We start from the raw sequence: 26,343 nt of genomic DNA on the forward strand, positions 1-26,343 counted from the left end.
GGTGCAAAAATGTAATTCTAGACACTGTATGACTTATGCAAACGTCTTAATCATGCATTTGAGACTTTACAGCTCGGTGTCAATCAGTTAGGAGACCTTGTATTTTTTGGTCTATGCAAACAAACGTGTTTCCGCAATATTACAGATATATCAAATGAAACTGGAGTTTAAAACAAATAAAAAGGAGAGTCAATATCACCATAAGGTGCCTTTGAGACTTCCCCATTTCACCCCAAATGTTTATAGTAAAATATGTGAGCTTGCTGATAGGATGGACAATGACAGGGTGGACATTTTAGCCTAATGTTAGCATTTTATGAGCACATGGTGGCCCTTCGCTTAGCAACATGATTGAGTTTAACAATATTTCGAAAAAGGTTTTTTCATCAATTGATATTTTACTATGATAGAGTGGACATGTTAAGCTATGTTAAACATCCACCTGCACACATGAATATTACAAAATGTGTAAATATTTATTTTGCAACTAACTGTTTCAGCTTCCATTAAAAGAAGACAAAATTCTGGTAGGAATATTCGGGAAAACATTACAGGGTTTCTTGAAGGGGCAGTTAGCCCATGATGACAGGGTAGTGACACGAGTGTGGTGAAGGAACCAAGTGGAAAACACTGAACCCCTGGAAAAGTTTGAAAGGATTTTAATAATCAGTTTAAGATCAACAGTGACTGGTCAATTCAAAGCCAGGATACAACGCAATTCACTTCACAGTTGAGAGGGTCAGGCTTTGAAGACATGGAAGTTGTCTTGGGCCAAAGTGATGCAATGTTCCGTAATCCGCAAAGAGCAGGTCAATAAATGCTCAGAATTCACTGTTGTCTTTATCCACGATTCACAGGGAGCAGAAACAGTGAAACTCGCACCTTGTTGCCCTTGTAGCAAAATCCCCAAATGCCACGGAGACGCACACAATGTAGTTACCAGAGCAGTGTGTGGGACGGGTCAAAATCACTGTGTGTGGGACGGGTAAAAAAAAATGGCATTAAATGAAGGAAATGCATTTTAAGAGACTTAGAATTATACTAGTATGTGTGCAAAAGTTTATTCTGCTTAATTTTCATGATGAGTGATTCAGTAACTACATATCAAGCAAGGCCAGTAAATTGGAGCAGTGATGAGTTTCTCAAGTTAACACACTCCGAGTGCCGTAATCCCCTAATAGCTCCCTAAAGCACATTCCAACAGATTGATCACCTACGCATAAAAACGCCCACGGCGAGATGTGTGACTGTCATACCTAAAGGCCCCCGTAGCGAGGCCTAGGTGGATTTATGGGTGGTAAAAGTGTGAAGTGCTGCAGGCCCTGGGGTTCGCAGCCAATTGCCGACTCTGGAAATGTGAGACTTTCACGAAAAGCAGTGCGTCCAGTCCAGGAATCTTTGTTATTCTTGCCTAAACGAACTGAAGCATTCCTAATGTTTTAATTGGCTGTCTCGATTAAAAAGTGCAGCGTAACCTTCGGGTCAGGCTGATTTGGTCATTTGTTTTCACACTACAAGATACGTTTGGGTTTCCGGCGCTCTGTGTTTCGCCATCACCTTCTGCGCCTCTATTGCAACCAGACGTGACTAACAAAAGAAAAACATAGCGGCTGATGCTTCCTCATATGCAAAGCATCCTATGCAAAGCATCCTCTCTGCCCTTCCTGCCGTGCAGTGTGTGTGTGCGTGTGTGTCTGTGTGTGTATGTGTGTGTTAAATAGTGAGGTCAGGCCGTTCTGCCTTGAAGAATTTCATTAATGTTGATTCCAGTGGTAGCTCAATGTGGGGTCAAACTGCCATTTGGATTGAGGGAGGACTGTGTGATAAACACAATAACAGCCTTAAACTCTTTTATTTCTGCGCTGTAATTGCAAAGTGTGCATATGCACGCTTGAGTTAGCATGTGTTGTTAATGCGTTTTATAATGATTACAATCATTTGAAATGAGGGTGTGTTGCTGGGTTCCCAAACACAGAAATGTGTGTTTATAATAATGCAGGCATGTGTGTGTGTGCGTGTGTGTGTTTTACGAGGTGAAACCGGGACAGTGAACGCATCAGGCAGATGTTCGATGACTTGTAAAGTGAAACCCGATGACAGGGCTCAAGCTCTGCCCCCCCGCCCCCACCTCGCATCAGCTTTTCTCTTTCCAATCAGATTTGTCATTTAGTTCTGCTCATCTCATTATTTCCCTTTGACTCATCTGCTTGTCGCACCATTTTAATCCCACCAGCACCGCTGTGTGCCCTCCCATTGACAGCACTCCAACTCCCTCTTTTCATATCAAACATGAAAGAAAGACACATTTTTCCTGATTGTTCTGTCTTGAAAATAGTCATATTTTAGCTTGTTTGTACCTTGTTTTTTCTTTATTTGTAAGGAAGCCATGTTATTTATCCATCCATCGAGCTTCTGTACCGCTTTATCCTCACAAGGGTCACGGGCGTGCTGGAGCCTATCCCAGCCATCTTCGGGCGAGAGGCGCGGTACACCCTGAACTGGTCGGCAGCCAATTGCAGGGCAGCCATGTTATTTATTTAGTGCCAATTCACAACAGAAGTCATTTCAAGGCAGTTTACACATTGAGCAGATCGTGAACCATACTGGTCAGCATTTTGCAATTATTGTGTATTTATATTAGTTTTGCACAGTTGACGTCAAAACCGAAATCAGGACCCTAACATCTGAGATACAATTGGCTGCATTCATCACATAACTTTTTTTCATCAAGACTTGATGTGTCTCTCTGCTGTGGTGACATCTTCTTCCCCCCGTAAAGAGATGGAGGTGACTGCGTATGTGTGCTGCCCCAGTCTGAAATAAACCACTGTGAATCAGCGTAAAATGACCCGAGTAGGTGCACAGCCAAGGCTGCTTGCTTTTTAAGTGCCGCCTCGTGTCTCGTAAAATCCTAGCCTTTGCCGCTTTTGTCCCGCTCTTGTGTGTTTAGGGGGTTGAGGAGGGGGGGGGGGGGGGCTTCTCCCTCCGAGATTCCCCACATTCCTCTGATAAGATGTCATTGAAGAGGTTGGGGCGGGGTCACATGGTATTGTGTACCCTCGTTATTCTGTGTGCATGTGTGTTTTCATATGGCATTTCAGCTCTTAAGATGGAGACAGAAAATGAATGGAAGGCCATGCAACCCAGATGGACGGCAATTTTTGCGTTTTGACTCTCTCGCGCCTCCAGAGGAACAACACTAAAATTTTTCCAATAGCTGCTACTGATGAACATGTCAGCCATTGTTGATGGATGATATTTATAGCAGGATAGCAGAGTAAATTACTAATGCAGGAGTTTAGTAGGTGGTCTGAAAATAGAACGAGACTGAGAGAACAAAGCCTCATATTGAGGCGCGCGTCAACCTGGCTCTCTCATTGTCTTGCCAGCTTTGTTTCTGTCTCTCCCCCAATGGTCCCCCCAGTCGAGGTGGATGGCGAGAGACATCTACAGAAAGAAAAAGAGAGGGGACAAAGAGATTCTTCCCTGCGTGTGTCCTAAAAATAGCAGCACAGTGGTGGAATGGCATCTGCTGAGACAGTACTTGAGTGAATGGGTTTAAGTACAGTACACACAATATCACTGAGTGTTCTGTGCTTGCTAATGTGCTTACTGGATGACACTATGACCCCTTGTGTGAATTCTGAGACAAACAACTGATATTTACCACTTTAAAAAATTGCATTTGTCCAATCTGCTCACTTCAGGACTATTGGATGAGGTCGTCAATAGAAAAGCACGATGTGGCACTGATGTCACAGCATCACCTCAAAGCGTCCTTTCATATTCGGCGTCCTTGCTGCTTTGTGCAGTGTCTGGGCCTCCGTGATGTGTTATAGTCACCATTTCTCAGCAAAAACACTCACTCTGTGAAATAGAAAGTTCCCGGACAGATTAATAGGAGACAGTCCCTCATAAAGCGGCCTGCGTGACGGAATCAACAGCGAGTGAGGTCACACGGGCGCTGTGTGTGCGCGACGCCTGCCGCTGTTTTGAACTTGAACCACGGGATGCGGCAGAGAAAGTCCCGTCTATTGCTCTTTAATACGGCTGCGTGTTTTGGAGCCGCGCTCATCCACATCATCATCATCATCATCATCATCCGCTTGCCAAAGGCACTTCTTTGGATTTTAAGCATTCCGTCAACATCACTAGTCAATGTATGAAACGCGGCCAAAAGTCCATGTTCACGGCGTGGACTGGACTGACCCCGATAACAGGCTTTGCGTTAACCCCTGCGGTGGCATTTCACTTCTCAGAGAAATTAGTGAAGATAAAAGAGGAAGTGCCAACATTGCCTAATACATTGGTTGGGGGGGCCGCAAAAAAGTCCTTACCCACATGTGGAGACCAGCGTGCCAATGAAACAAACATAATAAAGCATCATCTCCCTGCCTTAGCCTTGGGGCAATTAAAAGCTTTGATATGATTGTACGTATGATCACATAAATCTGAAATATTTTTTTCATTTTTTTAGAACAAAAACCATATTACTAAAAGAATAAAGTCTCTAGAACACAGCTATCAAACTGGTGGCCCGGGGGCCAGATCCGGCCCGCCATATCATTTTATGTGGCCCGTGAAAGCAAATCAAAATTGCTCATTGTGTTCTGGTGTAATACCATTGAGATATTTGCAAGCATTTTTTTTTTGTTACCAATCCCCCTTTGAAAATAAATGTAATAGTTGAAAAACATGTTTTTATAGGCTTCTGATTTCAAAACTGGTTATTCATCAATGTGTTCCATATACTGTATGTAGTTTATATTGGTTCACAGTCGTAGCGGCCCTCCGAGGGAAGTCGTAACTACGATGTGGCCCGTGACAAAAATGAGTTTGACACCCCTGCTCTAGAAGGAGCAGCACAATGTTTTTTTAATTCAAGCAAAAACCGTTTAGTACTTTACATTCTATTTAATTTTGTCATTCCTGTATATTTTTCTTACTCGTATTGAGTTTTGAGTGTGATCACAGAATTAATGAAACTTGTTTCTCAAGGCGTAATATGACAAGAATAAAGTTTTATTTTTAAATTAACACATTTAAATATGACTCTCTTCCAAAGTTAAACTTTATATCATATCATCATACAGGGGTCCACATGGTAGTTATGTTGAATTGGCCGAAGTGTTATGGGGAGGTCCTTGGAAAAATTCCTGGGACCCAAAATGTTTCAGTAACCAGTGGGCTAAAATGTCATTGCAAATATTCCTGCAGCCATCATTTTTGCTCTTTTAGTAGTACACAGTCACCGTCCAGCTCACATCAGTTATAACAAAGCTAGGTTGACAGAAGTGTTGCTTGTGTTTGTTTACCGCCCTCAGTACTTTGTGCGTGTAAGCATGCGGGCACCTTTGCCATGTCATGTTCATTGAGTCGTCGGGTGATGAACACCTCAACCCCGCCGCCCTGTTGTTGACCCGCTCCAGGGGGGGGGGGGCAAAATGGTGGGAGGAGGGAGAGGAAAAATAAAATAAAAGACATTAGAGTCAGACGTGAGTCGGGTGGGAGTCTAGGACCTTTTATGAGTGTTTTTCTTGTGCTCATTTGAAAGCCTGCTTCCATTCCCCACTGCATGAATATTTGATCGGGAATACCTCTTGTGCTGAGTTTGCACATGTACAGACTCCAGATAATGGTATTACACCGTAAATACAAGCACATGTGCACATTGCTTGCGTATTTATACATCAGTCTGGACTGCAAATGAATGACATGCGTAGTAGCAGACCATAAATTTATTTTAAAAGCAGGTCACCATTTGCATCTAATCACAGATAAAAGATGACATGTGAGAGGTGCAAGCGAGGTGAGGCACTGTAGTGGCGCAGACGAAGAGGCGCAGGCTTAATGGCAACGTGAGGAACTAATGGACTGTAGATCCCCTGTGGTCTGATGCTTGGCCCATTCAACAACCTGCGCACTTGAGGAACTGTCTACCATCCCCCTATTTTTGTGCTCCATTTCCAGATGCTCTCCAACACCCTCGGGGGGGATATTGCACAAAACCGCTTGCGTAGCCTTCCATTGTAGTGCTGCATGGCCCAAAAATTTCTATTTATTTCGTCCTACATGTATTACATTTGAATACAATCGAAAAAGCCCGTTTACACGCTGGTTTAATGGGCAGGCGGCTCTGTTTGCTGACGTGTTCTGTGTTTGCCGTCGAACAGGTTTTCATGCAATTCATTTGACTGCCAAAAAGCTCAACCCAGAACACCTCAAATCGTTTTTCCCAATTGAACTGAATGGAAATTCCATAAATCTATTCAAGCCTCCTAAAAAACCCCAGCATGTTTTGTAATATGTTTTTAATATGAAATATGAGACTATAATATTGTACTTTGTGACTGTGCAGCTCCTTCTGGTGTGTGCACCTTGGCCACCTGGGGACAGTACAACACAGACGGATATACATAGACGGTCAAAACTCCTCAGTAAGCTGTAGTAGTAATAGTCGTCTTCACAGTGGATGAAGAACATATGCCTATGAGTATTGGTATGTCTGTCTACATGTATTGCTGTGCTGTTTGTGTTCAAATACCTGTAAAAGGTTGTAACGCCATGACATCGATGCTATTCGTGAGCCCGTCTATGGCGTTTTGGATTGCGTCTGGTAGCATTAAGTGGACTTTCCTAAGCAAAGTGATGTTTGTGTTAAATAAACGACATGCAATTTTCTTCCAGTAGTTACTGTTTAGTTTGATAGTAAGCTTCAACTGGGAGTGGTATTAAACAGGTTGAAGCCTCTTTTTTTGCAGTATTGTTCACTATCTGCCAAACTGCTGCTTGTTGTGAAGTGAGTTGAGTTCACCGCCACCATACAGCACTTGTATCTCCAAATTTTGCTTGCAAGTCAAAGCAAAAAATGGCCAAACGACGGCTCGTATCTCGAAATTTCATCAGCTGTGTCACTCGTATCTCAAGGCATCACTGAATTTAATAATCATGACCCCAAAAGATATTTGATGACACATGATGTGTTTCGGTAAGCCCATGTTTTATTGTGATTGACAGAGCTATTTAGAGTATCAGCTTTGTGGTTTAAGTAGCAGATGCCGTCGACAGCACAGCCGTGCTTTGTGGTTACTGCTCTATACATCGCAAAGAACTATAATTTACACATCTAGGGCAAAAGTGTCTGGATGTTGTACCTACAGAAAGTAGAAACGATCCGATTGCACACACAGAAATGCAAATGAATTCTGTGGGGAAAGTTTTTGCAGAGTACCTAACACGACTGACAATATGTGGCGTGCAAGTAGACACAAACTTAACAAAGCGGGTATCGTGTTGTGCAAACTACGCCCACGCCATTTGTGTCATGCAACACTAAATCTGCCGTGCTGTTAGCCTGTCACCACATCAAGCAAATGCAGAAGATAATTTAATAAACGTCGTCAGTCACGTCTCGAGGCGTGATGAAATCGCTTGGAGCAAACAGGACGAACTGGAGTCGAGCGCTATGCGATGTATTTACTGTCGCGGGCTTATGGCAGCTTGCATATGGCTTTCGGGATTTGTTTTCTATGAAATAGCTGGCAGAAGTGTTGGGTATTATTACGGTAGCGAGGCAACAGCAGCTAGGAACTGCTGACATTTCTTTCCAGGATTAAAGCTTATTTGTGAGAAGGTTTTCCTTTTTCTCAAAATCTGCTTCCAGTGCTCTGCAGTGAAGGGCAATGTCCTTAATTAGCCCAAACATTAGCCGCGTTTCAGATCACTAGCTTGAATCGGATAAGAGGGATTTTTTAAAAAAAGAAAAAAAGGAGGCCGTGCTTGAAAACTACCATAAATCGCCATGAATGTGAATATTGAACAATAGCCAAAAGTGCCACTTGTTGGAATTTGGAGTGGGGGTCTTACATGTCATAGCTTCTGGGCTAATGCTATCATAGCCTAGCCTATGGGCTTATTAAGAAGTCTAACTCATTTCAACAATAAAATAAGTAATTTAAATGTAATTATTTTGCATAAACCTAACCACATTTTGACCATGCAAAATCTTAGCCTCTGTTAGCTAAAGTCAGTTAGTTAGCTGCTCTTTGCTATGTGTTAGCAACTGTTAGCACACTTGAAGGAAAAGGTTTTGTCACTCGTTCGACTTCAGCATTTTCCTTGTTACTCTCCTCGCGGCTCACTTTGCTCTGGTTCATTCTTTTCTTTGTACGTCTAAAAATAGCCATCTCGTGGGCTGAAGGTGTAAGCGGCAGCAACAGTGTCACATGATTTATATTTTCAGCTTTTGCTTTTTCGTTTGGATTCCGAAATTTGAGGCCCGAAACACGTGCGGGCCATTCTTTCTCATGCAAACAGGCAACTAATTTATACCGACTGCAACTAAGGAAATGCAAAATGATCAGCTCACATCACAATTAAACCCAGCATTCAAGTTGAAATGTATCATAGCTGTGTGGAAAACGGTGAGCACAGTGCCGCACATGTCCATGATGCACACTGACGTACTTAGAAAGACACAAGGCGAGGCATTGAGGGTCTCGTTGAGTAGAGAGGTCACATTCTGGGTCAGCGTCTGGGTTTCTTTGGAGGGGGAGGAAGGGTGGCGATCTTCTTAAGAATGATAAGTGAGGATATTTCATCCTGTAGTCAGTTCTTCTATGTGTATATGAACTATTGTTTCCTAAGCTTTATAGAGCCAAGACACATACTTTACATAAGAACAATCTCACAGCAGCACGCCATGAAACAAAAATGTCACAATAAGTGTATGATGAAATAATTGTGATCTTGCTTCGCTTTACTTATATATTTACAATACTCACCCAATGTGAAATCGGGGCCTGTTTAGTTAAACTCAAAGTAGTACTGTCCTGATTTCATTTTTTTTGGCACCTAAGTCTGAGTCGTGTCACTTGATTTTGCGTTCAGCCTTTACCGAGTGCAATCCAATACCTCGGCATTGCATTAAGAAATATTTGTCACAAAATTCGTACTCGTTGGACTTATATATATAATTTTAGGACCCATCAAGTGAAATTGGATAATTTCCCGCGGTACACCTGAAGATCTCTCATGGCACAGTAGTCGGGAATGACCACTGTTTTGGAACTAATAATCCTTCTTTAACCCTAAAAGTAGTTTGTGATTCACTTGAATGCGACTGTAGCTACAAATAGACGGGGTCATCATTTGGTCATGTCCTCGCAGCAGGTGAAGTGTCACAAGAGAGCTCCTGCGACGAGGCGGACCTTGTTAACAACTTCCTGTGTCACCATACAGTAAGAAGTTCTATTTCCGCGCCGCTATCTTTGATTATCGTGTAACAAGTCCATCAAAAAGCACGGGCAATTGTGGGAGTTATTTGCTCAAACAAAACAAGGCTTCACAGTGGAATTCCAAACATAAGTGTTTATACTCACTGATGCTGCTGTGTGTGTTGGCACGCTCCAGCGTGTAAACAGGTGCACCTCTGATCCTTATTTTCTTCCCTCGCAGGCACTTTGCACCTGAATAAATCCGACTAGCTGTCAATAGTCGACGTGCACTAGCAACGAGTATACACAGACGTTATTATTTTGTGTTTTTATGTTAAATTGATGGGCAATTTGGATGTTAATCCTCCAGAATTCGGTTTGTACTGCACAACTGTTTTGAATAGGGAAATGATTGATGCGCTACATTTATTTTGTCTTTTGCACGTCTGCTGAGCCATAGCAAAAATAAAAGTCATGAAATACAAATTAAAGTGGTACAAAGGCTAAATAAGGACAGCATGATAAGATCCGGTAAACACATTCCTGTCATCATCAAACTGAAATGTGACAAATTGCCATTTTGCATCCGAATAAGAACTGTACAGTCTGGTTCACAGGAAGCGCTTGAGGATTGTGGGAAATGGAGTCCTCGTCATGTGAGAACATGGATAAATAGCTATTCGAATGTGTCTTTCTACTGTCAGCTTGCTCTTTAACTGCATGAAAAGAAAATAATAAAGCCGCTCCAATCTCTTCCTTCCCTGACATAATCCCAGTCTTCATTGTATGGATATTCTAAGCAGCTATTAATATAAAAAAATTATATTGTTGGCTTCTTCTGTCTCTGTCCTATGCGAAAGGGAAACGTGTCCGCTCTTGTGCAGCTTGCGCACACAGTGAGCTCACCTATTGTGCCTGTCTTTGTAAAGCTAATCGTAGCCAGATGTACTTTGTGATTAATTACAGCTTGTCCGTTCTGAGGCGACGGACCTGTACATTATTGTAATTATCCACTGAAAGTCTGCCAACCATTAAATCGAACTCAAGCAGCTGAAATAGCCGAAGTTTCGGCACTTAGTCACCTGCGCGAAACTTGGTGGGAAGTCTGTTGGGTATAAAGTTCACTAACTAGGCTCTTCTAGCTGTGTAACAGGTGATGAGCTAATGATTTTTTGAATGTTATAAATTGTTATGTAGGGATGCTGCGATACCACTTCTTTTCAAACAGTATGAGGACAAGTGCTTACATTTGGGTCCAATACTCACTTTGATAATGCCATTACATCTTGAAATTGAAAGTAAAATTAGTACATACAGTAGATAAAAGATGAAAAAGAAACAAGAGACTAGTGGTACTAGTATATAAGGCCAGTACAATGGCCTTAAGGCCATTTGAGCCAATTGAGGACACAGGTCCATATTGCAACTGAAGTGGAATTACTCCTCAAGGCGCCACTTCTCAAATTGGTAAAAAAAAAATCTAAATAAATAAAAGCATTTTTTTGTAGCCCTCAAGGTGCTTGCGAAACACTTTGCTTAACAAAGGCTGTGTATCCTTTTTAGGTGACGTAAGTTTGACACTGCATCATTGTGACATTGACAGTCTGCTTTGCTGAGACACAGGGGCTCCTCTGCAGTAACCCGACCCACTGCGAGTGTATCTCTGTGGGTTATTGCATCATTCGTGTCCCTCTTCACCTTTTCCCTACCTTGTTCCCCATCAAAATGTGTATTCATACATTCACTGGAACCATCTAATGACATCCAGTTGATAGATAAGGTAAAAAGCAGTATTACAATAACAATATGGTTATTATTTTTGTTGCCATTTGTATTTTGCCACTCTTACGTGTATGAATGCGGTAAGCTATGACCTCAGAAGTGATTGTGTGCAACATGTCTGCCCCGTGTGTCATCCCAGCAGGAAAGACGACTCAGAGCAAGTTTGCCCATTTCCTCATCCTTCAATCTCACATCCGTCCGTCCTTGAATGGTTTTCAACACCATTTTCCGGAGCCACCGTAACATCATAGTGTTTGTTCAATTTACTGCCTTGGATGAAGATAAAGTTCCCCCCAAAAAAGAGGCCTTCAAGTCTCATCTGGATCGCGTTAAACCATAAAGAACTGCGTGGTATCACTCTGTAGAGTCATCAAAACAACTATTCATGCGAAGCAACTACCCAAAGTCGCGCAGGAGGCCAGATGACTTCACTTTCCAGCGCTCGGCCGTATCAGTAGCCTGTATCTGTTTAACTTCTCGGCTTTCCCCCGAATCAGTTTCTCTCCTGTCGTTGTCTCGGCTAATCAGTCGCTGCACCAACGTGGGCCCCTGCTGGGGAGGAAACGGCCATAGAGAAATCTAATGAGGGACAAGGTCAAGGTGATATTGTATCGCTGTGGAAAGTAGCTTATATAATATGGTTTGGAGTGTATGTTATGCAAAAACTGCTTTTGGTGCTGATCCAATGTCGGCCTTGGTGGATGGAGGTCAGTATTTTATTTTATTGGACTTCCTTTTCCAATAAAAATCTGGCATCCTGTTCTACTCATCTTTTTGCACTCTCCCTTGTTTTTGGGCGTTTATTGGAAAAGTTGTGAAGTCACACGTGTGTGTTTGGCATAAACCACGTACTGTATCAGTGTGGCATGATTATTTATTTGCTTTTGTAGCATTTGCATGTTTTGTGTTCATCTGTTGACAACCTCTAGAGTTTTCGGAGCCGCGTTTGGACCGTTTCACAGTTCACAAACCCATTGCGGTTTCAGAAAATTAGGCACATGGTGCCATAAGCGTGACGGTGAAATTTGGGCAGTGAGTCTTATTATGCCTCAGAAGCCTGCAAATTGGTGGTGGCCTTCATACCCCCAACATCCCACAAACCTTGCTCTGAGGACCAGCAAGCTGGGAAAAAAGTTGATGGTTCAGATGGCTAGTGTGTAAGGAGTGTGTAAGGAGTTTGCCCAAACCATCAATGTACGCTAGACTGTAGGCAGATGTATTGTTTCGCAATCATTTTTTATAAATATTTACAGTCAACCCCCATTACTAATGGGAGATAGGGACCAAGCCCTGCCATGAATAGCAAAAATCTGCAAATAATTGAGCACCCTCCCCCCTAAAGGGGTCCATGAAGCATCAACACAATGTATCTAGCATGTACACAATCATGAACCCATGTTGCATAAACAACTGTATTCAGTAGTTAAATTATTCAACAACAATAACAAAAAACCTTGACATGAGACTCATCAATAGTATTATCTTGCATCCTAGACTAAATAACACAGTAACACAAACTGATGATCAGACATGGGCAAGCAATATTCTTATGCTTGTATTATGTCAGTGGAAAAAAACATTTTGGTATAAAGACCTTCCTAAACCTAGTGTGCATTGTTATGCCCTTACATATTGTGTTTCACTCTTCCTTCTACAAATGACTTTCTTCTGGTTTCTGATTTGACTAAAATGATCTCGAATCTTGGATCGATGGGGCAGTCTGTTTTGACCCCTCGAGTGAGGATAACCACACATAAACATGGCCGTCCTCGCCGCTTCCTTCCCCATCAGTAAGTAATAAACATGAATAAAAGGTGAGCTACTATTATTACATTTCTTCTTGCTACTCGGCCACGGCGAGCTGATGAAAAGGAAACCCGAGACGCGCCAAAGTTCATGTTTGGCGTCAAAAGCGGAGGGCCCACACCTTTAATGGCGTGCAAAAGGATCCTTCTGCCAGATTATGTAATCGTTTTATCTGGAACGGCCCGTCGTCCGCTCTCTAACACTCTCCTTACCCTGCGTTAGATCATCAGTTAGTCTGGAATGGCCGAGAGATTTAAGTTACAAACTGAGGGATTCAAGGTCACACATATACACATGCGGCTTGGCGACGCACGGAATGTTAAATGTTTCTTGTTTATGAAGGCTCAGTTGTTGGATCTACTCGCGCGGCCTGGCATATTTGGCCTTTGCCGTTTTTGGAAACATCAACGGAAGAAGTACGCCGAATGGATCATGTGCATCTGCGCGGCCTGCTTGTTTATGAAGTGCGAACACGGCGGCCAGGCCGACTTGCGCTATACTTAGACGACAACCTTTTTCCACACTGCCCAGTACAAAGGTCTGTCAAGGTAGACTTGGTTGAATTTGATGTGGGGTAAAAACGTCAAAAGGGAGCCATAGCATCACGAGAAATGCCGCACAAATCATGCTGCTGTACACTTGTTGCATGCATGACACACACACGCCATTATTAAAAGTGCTCCTTCCCCCAGGTGAAATGCCTCAAAGTTCAAAGATGTACCCTGAGTGCCTACAGGGAAGTTGCTTACGCCTGAACGTTGCGCGTTCCAAATCAATCTTAATTATGGCTGTCTCTAATCAGTCAAGTCATACAAAAGTGCATCTATTTTGGACTACTACTTGCTTGTAATTTATGTAGAGTGAAAATAAATGTCTTTTACATTCTCACCACAGTGTTGTTAGCAACCCTGGTAAATTTGAATGATTACAAAAATAGAAATATAAAATGAGGCTTCAAAATTGTGAAAAATCAAGCCAATCTCTCCGCTCTTAGACGCTGAATGCACTGCAACCACACCCCTCTCAACTGTCAACTCAAAAGTCCGTCACAGAGCTGTTTTATCTACGCGCCAAAAATTAGGAACACTGAATGTTATGTGTTTTTAGAAGAAAAAAAAAATATTTGAATTCACTTTACAGGGTCTTTAAGAGATTTAAAATATCTGTTTAAGTTACTTGATGCAGTAATTAAAAAGTGTCGTTTTGACCCATTGGCTGCCTGTTTCCTTCACATGATTTAATTGGATGGTTGTTTCCTGCGCGTGGAACAAAGGAGTCCATTGTTGGTTGGTTATTACAGTTAAAAAAAACAAAATAAAAAAGAACAAAACCCACAATTAGCACTTCTTTTGGATAGTTCAACAGTTTGCCAGTTTGAGGATTATTTCTCTTGGACTGTGATGTAATACTGTACCCAATATCAGGCCGATCACACACCAGCATTTTCATAAACTATTAAATGACATCCGATTTTGTGGATTACTGCAGGTATAATGTGCAGGAATCCTTGTGTGTGTTGGCGTGTTGAGGATTCCGGCGAACCTTGGGGTTGCTGGATCTTTATCGGACAGCCAGACGCAGACCAATGAAACGATGAGTGTCAAGCTACAACCGCACCTATTGTTAAGCACATGAGTAGACGCCGGCGTTGTTATTGAAGCTGAACTCCTCCTGACATTAGTGGTGCTTATTCTAAAGCATTTCAAGCTTAAGGTTTGGCTCTCGTTTGATATATAGGTCACATCTTAAGGAAGAGGAGGTGCCGAACGAAGAAATGCCCATTTATGATCTTTTTAAACACAAGGAAGCCCGTAATGCCTTCGCCTGGCCACATTTTCAACAGGCAAGACTCCTTTTTCAGCCACAACTAGGTCAGATTTCAGTTCTAGGAGTCAGACACATGGCCCTGGTTACTGCAATATGTAGAGTGGTGACTGATGGGAAACCAAAAACCAGCTAAGTAGGAGGAAGGAATGAGTGAGGAGGAGGAGGAGGAGGAGGAAGGGACGGCAATCCGGGAGAGAGTGGAAAGAGAAACACAAAGGGGAAGAGAGAGTGGACAAAAAGATAGAGCAAACACATTTGGAACATAGCAGCAGCCTGCCAACAAGTCAACTCAAATCTCAAACTGTTTGCCTTCGGGGCTTTAGCACCCGCACCTGAAATGTCTTGAAGGTCCTCAGTGTGCTGATATGAGGGCTTCCTCTGTGCCCCCCCCCGCCCACTTACTGGAAGTCATTCATCCCCCTTTCAATCACTCTTATTCACAACAGATGCTGCCCCTCTTTGACACGCTGGTGGGGCCTAAACCATAACAAGCTGTACATTAGCTGTGTGCATGTTTATGAGGTTCCTTGCCGGGGAGCATCTCACGGGCATGTGTGTGGGGTTTCGGAGACTTTGGCTCCATACTAATGAAGTACAAAGTTCCGCCCTGGCCATACGGTAAATTCTCCACCTAAATCAGCCCAGCTTGATGCAATAACGCTGCGAGTGTATTCACCCAACATTCTGAAATTTGGGTCAGAACGCGTGCAGGTCAAGCAGGGAAATCAAAGCGGGTAGGCGAAACATTTTAGCAGTCACCTATCTGAGCAGATTCAGTTGCACGTTTAAAAAAGATGGGTTGCGTCATTGCTGCTCAAAAAGTTGTTTTGCTGTGAGTCAATTACCCTGGCACGAATTTTAAAAGTGAATATGATACACACTTTTTGCTTTCCAAAAAACAATCCCTCGCCTCATAAATTAACCGTTAACTGACTCCTTAGCGTGGAATTGGAACGGACCACTTGTGTGTGAGAAGTGGCTTCTTCTGAGGTTAGCTTCATATGAGCACACATTTGTAGCTTGCCGAGAGCACTGGAAAGCAACAGGAGTTGCTATAACCACCGGTATAGTATTATGTCATTTAGCCAATCAAATCCTATACAGTGGGGTGCAGTGAAACCCCGCAATTAGCATGGTATAGAAACCGAGCCCTGCCGTAAAAAAAAATAAAAATAAGCGAATCGTTGACGCCCCTCCCAAGAAGGAGTTTGCAATTCCAAAAGATTGCAGCAAAGCACTTAAAACGCAGCGGACCAATGAGCATCAACTCCATTCATCTAGCATCGACACAATCATGAACCCATGTAACATAACGTGGGCGTCAGGCGAAATCCTCGCGTCTCTAAAACCATCACTATTCAGGAAAAAAAGAAAAAACAAATGTATGTTTATCCATTAACATTGCATCGTCAAAGAAATCAAGCCATTTTCAACACTTTAGATTGGGCAATAATTAATTTTTACTTCGTTATAACAACTAAATATGCTGTACAGGCTCTATGATGAAAAGCCTGAGAAAAGGGCAATGGGTTGTCCCGGGCCATCAAATGTAACAACCCCCCCTGTGTGGGTTCCCGATTAGATAATCCAATGTTTTGTTTGGGACTCTGTTTTGCCAGGCGTGGTTGCTTGTGACCTCCAAGATTATGTTTTCATCAGTTTTGTTTGCTTGTGTGCAACATTCTGGTTCACTGAGGCTGTGTTTGTGACCTCCATATCCGTCTCCAGTCTGATCACCGAGCGGCAAAGCGGCGTGGGTCGATCGGAGGGTTTCAGGTTCCGCTTTAACGCCACCCAGGCTGCGGGTGACGGGACTAGGTCGCTGGCGGCCTTCTCGCGCGTGGGCGCGTTTCTACACGTCCTCATGCAGAAATAGGCCAGCCGACGTAGACGTGACGCTCGCGCAGGGGATGTGTCAGTGGCTTGTTTCGTCGGAGAACACAGAGCTCACTGGAAGAGTGATGTGTGAGTGGCAGATGAGAAAGTACAGATGTGAACGTGCGGGCTCGCCACGTTAAAGTGCGTGTTGGCTTGCTTGTGACAAGGAGAGAGCGAGAGGGTGTTTTTGAATCTGACAAGCACAAGTCTCATGATGTTTTGAAGCTTGCAGCGGAAAGACTGAAAACAACCAACTTCTTAACAAGACTGCTGGTGTTCTGGAAATTCAATTACTAAAAAAAAAAAAAAAACTCGCTGGGATGATCTATATTTTGTTAGCTTTCTTTTCATATTAGGCTATATCCCAACGTCAACACCCATTCAGACCCTAAAGTTGCAGGAGAACATATTCACTTTGTATAAAAAGATGGTGCAGCCGATTAATTGATTAGAGAGGCTGTTCTGCACATGCTCACACACGAGAAAGAGAGGGAGAAGCTTCCAGTACTCTGAGGTGAGGCGTCATTATGGGTGGTCAGGCTGCTCTTTTTTTAAGTGCTGCTCGGAAAGCGGAATGTTGACTTCCAGTCAGTCAGGTGACCTCTCATATATTGTCATGTGACCACAGGGTCAGGCGATGGAGCGAGCGAGACGGTGAAGATGATGAGGATGTTTGTGTGTCAGCTGCTAATAGACATCAGAGAAATGCATGGCGCACATTGCAGGTAGAAACCACTATGGGCCACTTTAACACACACAAACACAATCATGATGATGATGATGATGATGATTTTGACGATCATTACATCCTCATCTCGGTATGTTTACTGGATGGGAAACATATAAGCACAACGTTACAGTAATAAACGAGCACAAAAACAGATTATTCCGTTGCCTAACTTTGTTAGAAACTAAGCGAATGTCAAAATATTTGGGGGAAAAATGCTAAATATTGCCAGAACTTCGATTCTTCTACCCATTATCCCACCGATTAATTGAGTAATCAGATAAAATTTGATTTTGCGTTATTCAACAACAAAATGTGCATGTGAGGTTCGATATATTCAATGCTATGACATGTGACTTTGAGGGTATATGGTTTAAAAGTACAGTCAAAATGTCTAAATGTGTACCTATTGTATACTCAAACTTTTCATCAATGCATCCAGCACCTTCTATCTTTTTAAATTATGAGTTTGAGTCATTTCGCATACATTATGGCACGTGTTTATGTCACGTATCATAGATTAGTCATTTCCTCCCATTTTTGTATTGAGAGCACACTGTATTTTGGGGGTCAGCTCATCAATATGCAAACGCTTTCTTCGACGCACATGTTCGTGAGTAAGCGAACCACACGCGTCCTTACAAGGCCTGCGTGGCCTTTGAGCCATTTTGCATTTTCCGAGGGCATCATGGGTGGAGCTGGAATGCCCGTTAAACGGCATTGTGTTGATGCACAACTCACTTCAGAAGCATCCAGGAGATAAGCTGTAATTAACTGGAAGGCGCCCTCTTCTACACTTTTAACTACAAACATATGGATAGACCGTCACAGTAGGAGACTATTTCTGATAAAAGCAGAAAAGATCAAACTATTGCTGTGTTGCCTTTGAATGGAAGATGAAGGGACAATGAGCAGTTTTAGCCGGAGCCTCCTCCCGAGTGAGCAGCTGCGGTTCAGTGTGATATGACGCCGTCCTCATCATCAGATTTCAATCACCACTTCTCGCATCGCATCCTCTTATCACATGCATCCACTCCATCCTGCCATCATCGTTCCTGTTGTCCTCACCCTCTCTCCCGCTCTCTCGTTCTGTTTCCAGGACCGGAAGCTGTCCAAGTCGGAGCGGCAGCGCTTCAAGGAGGAGGCCGGGATGCTGAAGGGCCTCCAGCATCCCAACATTGTCCGCTTCTACGACTCGTGGGAGGGGCCGTGCAAGGGGAAGAAGTGCATAGTGCTGGTCACCGAGCTCATGACTTCGGGCACGCTCAAGACGTGAGTTTTAGACGTACAGTTGATGACTCCCACTGAAAACGATCACAATAATTGCTGAAAGATGCCACAATGTGGTGGAAAAGCCCTACTTTTGTCTAAATGAAACTCCTCAACTCACTTCAACATTGTTCCTAGGCATAAAGATGGCACCAAAGTAATTCTCTCATGACTGATATTTCTCAGACTGAGTACAAACACTTGCATATAAGTACCCACTGATACCAAGTCCTGATACTTGCTTAATGCCGTTACATCTTGCAGTTGTGATGAAAATGTTTTATTTTAATCAAATATTGTTCAAAAACACAAACTTTTCATTCAAATATAACACTTCTTAGAGTAACAACTTATCATTAGTGATATTTTAACCTATTTAAACCTGAAACACAAGATATTACAGTTATGTGATGTCTCAGACTGAAAACTAGGGCAGCTGACGGGGCTCGAGAACTTGCAGGGCAGCGGCCAGTGTCGCGGCCCGAGAGGGATTCATCATCCATTTTGCAGAACGTTATTTGCAGTCGACTAACAAAGTCTTTAAAAAAATAGATCGATAAATATTTCCAAATGGCTGTCATGGCTGTTACTCCATCTGCCCGTAAGTGATGTTATGCTGGTAAAGTGGTATCGGTGTCGTAGTATCGGAGCTAATTCTTGTATGAGTACAGACGTACAGTATTGGCATCAATACCGGTACTGATAACGTAGTATAGGTTCCCTCCCAAAACATTTGTGACTATCTGAAGGCTTGAACTGTGAATTTGTGATGGTTCACTGCACAGTTCACAAGTGCTCCCTGCAAAAATGGCAGTGTCACGTCGTGCACAATACATAGCGTCTGTCCAACTGTTTCTGCCCCATGCACCTCCCCACCCAAATGGGAAAAAAAATATTCAGCGTGGAGAATCAATGTCTGTGGTCGTCATTGTCCACGCGGTGAACACGTCTATTGAAGCATGCGGTCTATTCAATGTGATTCCACAATAAGAGGCAAAATGTGGGGCGAACTGGTGAGCAAGCGCCGTGTCCCCCGCCTCCCTGCCGCGGTGCATGGCGGGACATGGGCCCACCTGCCAGCTGCTGCTTCTGCTGCAGATTCCTCTCATTCCTGTCAACCGGACAGACAGACAGACAGACAGCGGCAGGGACCAAGTGAAGCGTGCCAAGGGGGACAGCGCGACGACGAGACGCATGGATGAGCACGCTGACAGTTTCAGTTCAGACAGGGCGCAAGAGCGGAACACTAAAGAGGCATGAAAACACTTGAATTTTATTCGGAAAGCGGTTCTAAGTTAACTACAAAGTGTCTTTCTGTCTGACCCAAAAATGAGCCACCTGTGAACAGATAACAAGCGTGACAAAGCTTACAAGGGCGATAGTGCCCTCTACTGCACACTGGAGGATCTCCATTCAATTTTGACTTCACAAATCCTATACTGTACTGTGGAAGAATTTGTTTTACCCCCTCTCAAAATCCCATCACCAGAGGTTATTGTTAAGGAAAGAATGCAAATGTATGGATTACTTTTACACTGTGCAGGAGCCAGCGAAGAAGTATGTAAACAATGTTGAGTGGTTGCCTGTACGCATGTACTGTAACACTGTAGGTTATGTTGGCTGTAGTCCAGGTGAACGCTTTGCAAGAAGGCGTGCTAATGTGTTGGGAATGATGAGAGGGACAACAGATACGGAGCATGGGAATATTGACTGCGAGCCCTATTATCTGTGTGTGTGCATGTGTGTATATGGGTTTACCGCACGATACGGTGGTGCCTTGCGATACGAATGAACTTAACTCACTTCACAGCAAGCAGCAGTATGGCAGATGGTGAACAATTCTTCAAAAAAGAGGCGTCAAGCTGTGAATTCTCACTCCCAGTTGAAGTTTACGCTCAAACAAAACATAAAAGAAATAGAATTACACATTAGTAATTTAAAACAACCACGTAGTTTTGCTTTAGGGAAGGCAAATTAGCAAATTGCTAACATACAATGTAAAATGCCATAGATGGGCTAATAAATAGCGTTTGTATCACGGTGTTATAACAGATATTTGAACACAATGATGTCGCAACGTGGGGACAAATTATATAACAATACTGACAGGCATATATTTTTTATCATCTACAGAGAACAACTAATATTACTGTGTCTTAGTGAGGTGTTTTGACCAGCTCAATGTATATCCATATGTCTGTATTATACTGCCCCCAGGTGGCCAAGGTGGACACCAGGAGGAGCAGCACAATGTCCATTTGAACTACACCAAAAAACGTGGCAAAAACTGTTCAATTCTTTACATTCTATTGTAATGTTGTCATTGCTGTGAGTTTTTATAAAGAACTGTAGGAGTGCTAGTCCTTACACAATAAAACAAAACAAAGAAAACACATTACAAACATATTTTTTTGGGGGGGCGGCTGGAATGGATTAGTCATTTTCGTTCATTTTAATAGGGAAAGTTGATTTGAGATATGAGTGTTCTGAGTCATTTACGTGGTCCCAGAAGGAATGAAACTTTTATCTCAAGGCACCACTATGTATTGCACGTGTATGTACTGCACTTTTATTCAATTCCGAATTAGATCAAGGTTTTGGCTCTCAGATCTGAGAGGACTTGCATTAGGGTTAAAAAAAAAATGTGATTATTCTGCTGTGATGTCGGCAATTTAAAATGCAGACAAGATCGTCTAACTACCTCACGTCTTATCTAGAGGGACGAAATTAATCCCCTTTTTATCTAACTAGACTTCAAAACAAAACCATGTTTGATATCGAATGAGGAAATCTTCCTGAAAATGCTGCAAAGTTAATATTATTTATTCCTGCCGTGACCTTTTGGTCCTCCCTTGTTCCATACAACCTCCAAACAAAGTTTCAGATGTGTTATGGATGACTTCTTCGACAACGTAATTTCCGGTCTTTTGATTTTTCGGCAGCTACTTGAAGCGCTTCAAGGTGATGAAAATCAAGGTGCTGCGTTCGTGGTGCCGGCAGATCCTCAAGGGCCTCCACTTCCTGCACACCAGAGCGCCGCCCATCATTCACCGCGACCTCAAGTGCGACAACATCTTCATCACCGGGCCCACCGGCTCGGTTAAGATCGGGGACCTGGGCTTAGCCACGCTGAAACGGGCCTCGTTCGCCAAGAGCGTCATTGGTAGGATGTCTCCAACTACTCTTCCAGTAACGACATATATAATGAATATGTGGTCTTCGTCTGTTGTGCGGTCAGGTACTCCTGAGTTTATGGCTCCAGAAATGTACGAGGAGAAGTACGATGAATCTGTAGATGTTTACGCCTTCGGGATGTGCATGCTAGAGATGGCCACCTCGGAGTACCCCTACTCGGAATGCCAGAACGCCGCCCAGATCTACAGACGAGTCACCAGCGTGAGTGTTTTGCACTCCATGAGATCCACTCATGTTTTTTTTTTTGTTTGTGTAATCTGGATAAATCTCCGCTTCAGTGGAAATAAGCCAGTAGATATCATCATCATCAAAATCAGTTCCCATGTCAAAATACTTTTGTTTTATATGCCATAAAATGTGTTTCTAATCACTTGGGAGCGAATAAAAGAGGCAGTCATCGTTCTGCCCAGTCTCACTTTAAGTTTTTTTTTTTTATGACTGCATTAAATTTACATTTTAGTGTAAATATCTGTCTTCCAAGCACACCTGCGTGATTAAATTTTGCCGTTTTAAAAATCGCGTTACTTCACCCTCAGGGTCCTGATTTAAAATCCCGCGGGCAGCCCTTACAACATCCCCATTCCTCCCCCTCATGACGGCCGGCCTTACATTTTTTGTCAAAACAACCAGTTGGCCGCCTGCGTTATTTTCCGACACACCCCCCAGGTAGCCCCTTCTCTTTTCGCCGGGCAATTGATCCCCACAGCCAGTGTCCTGACGAGGCCGGTCACCCTCATTAACCTCTTACGTCATCACTAAAAAACAACGGTCAAAAAGTTACATTTGCCAGGAAGTAATGATGTTACGAATACCAGTTTGTGTGGAAAAAAACACTTAACCAATTTATAGGAATTTAAGGCCCGCGTCATTGCCTCGTCCTTTAATCCTGGCCGAGAGTTTCTTCCCCTTCCTCCTGAGCATTCCTTACCTCCAGTCAGCCCCATAAAGCCCGCTTTCTCTCCCTCTCATCTGTCATACCTAATATCATTACTCCCCCCATGAGTCCAAACTTTGTTTGGCCCTGGAATCTCACTGTGTGTATTTGTGGGTGACTGCGAAATCCAGAGAGGGAGCGAGAGAGTTGGTGGTGGGGAGTGGAAGGAGAGAAAAGAACCAATGACAGAAAAGATGGGAGGTGGTCATTTGCGCTTGCTGGTAAACAATCTTCAGTCACTTTGGACTAAAAGTTAAGCCTTTTCTCTGGGTGCACTCAAGGTAAGTCACTCACCTTCTATTGCAGTACATCTTGACCCATCCCTTTTAATATTATGATTAAGAGTTAGATTAGATTGTATTTAACATGCTAATCTCTACAAGTCCTCCATTTTCAAGTAAAGTTTTTAAATGTGTCATAAGTGTATGCATTTGTTCTGTTTTATTTCCATTTGATTGTAATTAAGAATTCAACTAGATCTCGATCACTCAACCAAAAAGCATGCAAATTGTCATTTAACGATGTTCAATTTGGTCTTTTTACATCAGCATCAATTATGCTTTTAATATTCAAGTCCTGTATGTCCACCAAAAGAGATTCCTGAGGGTTGAATTGTAAAATGTTTTGTTATTAATTCCCGATTTGGACCCGTACATACTTCTGCTTGTCAAATATTTATACAGTCCTAACAAACACACTGCTCTGTTCAACCGCCATCAATTTAAATGACAAGACGCCATTGATGTTAACCTGATTATATAATTCTGCGCCATGGGAAGCAACTTTAATGCCTCATGTTTTCCAATGTATGTTCTCTTGCCCCCCACTTGATTCAAGTCACGCACATCACGTGACTTTGCAAGTAAACAGCAGCAGAATTAATTTAATTTAGTCTTATTATTGCACTGTATGGACATTATAGCGTCACTGGTGTATTTTCATCTCAAGTAAGCTGAAGGACCATTTGTCCAGAGTACAATTTATTGAGTTAACTTGTTTTTTGTACTGTCACGCAGGGAGTGAAGCCCGGTAGTTTCGACAAGGTGGCCATTCCCGAAGTGAAGGAAATCATCGAGGGCTGCATCAGGACGAACAAAGACGAGAGGTATGACACACACACATACACAAACCAGCTGTAATAGTGTGTAATTTTTTTACATCCAATAGTCTTGCCAAAAAAAAAAAAAAAAAAAAAAAAACATCTCTTCTTTGTTCTTCCCTCCACTTTATTTATAATCCTTCAAACTAACCTGTCTTGTCCTTGTAGATACGCCATCAAGATTCTGTTGAACCACGCCTTCTTCCAGGAGGACACGGGGGTCAGGGTTGAGCTGGCAGAGGAGGATGACGGGGAAATGATCGCCATCAAACTGTGGCTCAGAATAGAAGATGTCAAGAAGCTCAAAGGTAAGAAAAATAATGCTTAAGAATACGAACGGAATACCTTGAGTAATTCGATTACAAAAAAAAAGGTTGATGCAAAATCTCTGCCTCGCCAACGCAAGTTATCAATGTTAGCTAATTTAATATAGCATACCATCTCGAGTCAGGCTCTGCGTTTAAAAGCCATAAACACTCTAAGTCACAGATACTACAGTAGAACATGAGGATGGCAAGCCAAAGTGGACGAAAATAATACGTGCACCTCACACGCACATTATTGTGTTTAATGATGCAAAATCAATTTTTATCGTATTCCTGAATTAATCGATGGGATAATCGGAAGAATACTCGATTTGAAAAATATTCGATATCTGCTGTTTTTCTTACCTTCTATGGGTTGAGATACATTTTGAACACCTGCGTACTGTGTTGTTGTGTTTCCAGGAAAATACAAAGACAACGAAGCCATCGAGTTCTCCTTCGACCTCAACAAGGACGTTCCGGAAGATGTGGCCCAGGAAATGGTATAAACTGATGGCGGTCTGGGTTAAATAAAAGGGAATCAGCATTGTCACAATGTCCCACTTCTAGGTTGAGTCTGGCTATGTGGCCGAGGGCGACCACAAGACTATGGCCAAAGCCATCAAGGATCGTGTGTCACTGATCCGGAGGAAGCGAGAGCAGAGGCAGCTAGTGCGAGAAGAGCAGGCGAAGAGGAAACTTGAGGCGGAACAACAAGAGGCACTCAAAGCGTCACATGCACAGGTTTTTAATTCTTCACATTCTACTGCTGTTTTTAGTTATTTAGAAGACAAATTAATTTCCATTGTTTCCAATGGGTAAAAATGATTTGTGGAGTGTTTTCTTTTACAAGCGTGGTCACAGAACAAACGTATGTCAAGGCACCACTGTATTCACTTTGTTTGGGTTGTTTTGTTTTTACCCTTTTTATTTATTTTTGATTTTTTGCCAGGCAGAGGTTGACGAGACAGAGGTGGAGCAACAGCATCACTATCAGCAGCTGGGCATCTCGCACACAAGTAAGACACAGGACGTTGATTTGTTGACGCATTATATTCCTACTCCATACATATACTCCATATATTAAATTTCAGCTGAAGGAGGCGCGGACAGTGGTCAGGGTTCCTCGCTTTTCTCCAGCGACTGCCCCCAGCTGGGTCAGCTGACCATGTCCTACAGCTGCCCGCCCGCCAGCCAACCTCAGTCGCAGAGCCCCTACCCCTCCACACCCGGAGGCATCGCCCCCGCGCCGCAGCAGCACCCGGCCTACGCCCAGCCTCCGCAGCCAGTGGTGAGTGGAGTTCATCCCTCCCGACAGGCGCTTTATCTCACCAAATGTGCTCTCGGATTTGTTGCTCGGTGTGTTTGGAGTGGGATCGCGGTTGCAGTGCCTGCGAGTGGGCTTGCGGTTGTGAGTTGCGCATGTTCGGTTTTACATTTTATCAGTCACGAGAGTAGTAGCAGGAGTTTTTAAACTCCTGGTCGTCCCACATTCTTATATAATTTCGTCTCTCCTACATCCAACCTCCTCTTTTTAGATTATTAGATGACTGTAGTGCAACATTTTCCCTTTTTCTTTTGTTTACTCTTTCTAAGTTGTATTTAAATGTCATGTGTTTTTTTTATCCATCAGGTGTCATATTTAGGTTTTCACTCACAGAACTGTTGTTTTTTTTTTTTTTTTTAAATGCACATATGAAGAACTACTACAACGACAACTAAATAATATCATTTCATTTTGGAATAACTTAGACCAGGGGTCACGACCTTGTTGAAACTGGAAAATCCTTCTTGGCTACTGATTATTCCATAATTTTGATGCACACTTCTGAAATGACTTATTTATTATAAGTTGTTATTAATGATTAATGATATTCATATGTGAAGACACTGGACATATTAATTTCTCACACAATAAGATTTATAATTATCAGCAATGATTAAACAAGGTAGAAAACAGATTTAAATATTAATATGAAACAGAGTCGTGAAGTCAAAAGGGACTAGAGAACAATGTGCACAACAACAGTCGTATAACAGTAAGAGTAATAGTCCCATTTATATTCATCTCGAGTATCTCTGAAGTGTTTTCAAAACGATCACTTCTGAAACATTCCGAGGAAATCACAATGTTTCATCACTGGTGAGCTACAGTGTTTATTGACCATACCCGCGGGCACCTTGTTAGTGACCCCTGACTTGGTGTGTGGCCTTCCTAAAAATAAAATCTGACAAATTCCCAGGTAGATTTTTGTTTGATTTAGTGTAGATTTTGTGTTTGCTTATGTTGACATTTTGTTGCTGTT

The 26,343-nt window shown here is 42.7% G+C and overlaps 1 protein-coding gene across 17 annotated transcripts in view; it reads left to right on the top strand.

The window, feature by feature from the left end:
- Window positions 1–26,343, top strand: part of wnk1b (WNK lysine deficient protein kinase 1b) — a 53,401-nt gene that overhangs the window by 9,408 nt on the left and 17,650 nt on the right. For all 17 annotated transcript variants that reach the window (XM_061762113.1, XM_061762115.1, XM_061762119.1 and 14 more), the window contains exons 3-11: window positions 18,335–18,507; window positions 21,447–21,667; window positions 21,743–21,900; window positions 23,650–23,738; window positions 23,901–24,040; window positions 24,461–24,540; window positions 24,608–24,781; window positions 24,990–25,056; window positions 25,132–25,328. In XM_061762113.1, coding sequence (XP_061618097.1) covers window positions 18,335–18,507; window positions 21,447–21,667; window positions 21,743–21,900; window positions 23,650–23,738; window positions 23,901–24,040; window positions 24,461–24,540; window positions 24,608–24,781; window positions 24,990–25,056; window positions 25,132–25,328 — 1,299 coding nt within the window. The remainder of the gene's footprint in view (window positions 1–18,334; window positions 18,508–21,446; window positions 21,668–21,742; window positions 21,901–23,649; window positions 23,739–23,900; window positions 24,041–24,460; window positions 24,541–24,607; window positions 24,782–24,989; window positions 25,057–25,131; window positions 25,329–26,343) is intronic.

The sequence above is a fragment of the Phyllopteryx taeniolatus genome, chromosome 22, assembly GCF_024500385.1.
Source record: "Phyllopteryx taeniolatus isolate TA_2022b chromosome 22, UOR_Ptae_1.2, whole genome shotgun sequence".
NCBI classification, from domain to species: domain Eukaryota; kingdom Metazoa; phylum Chordata; class Actinopteri; order Syngnathiformes; family Syngnathidae; genus Phyllopteryx; species Phyllopteryx taeniolatus.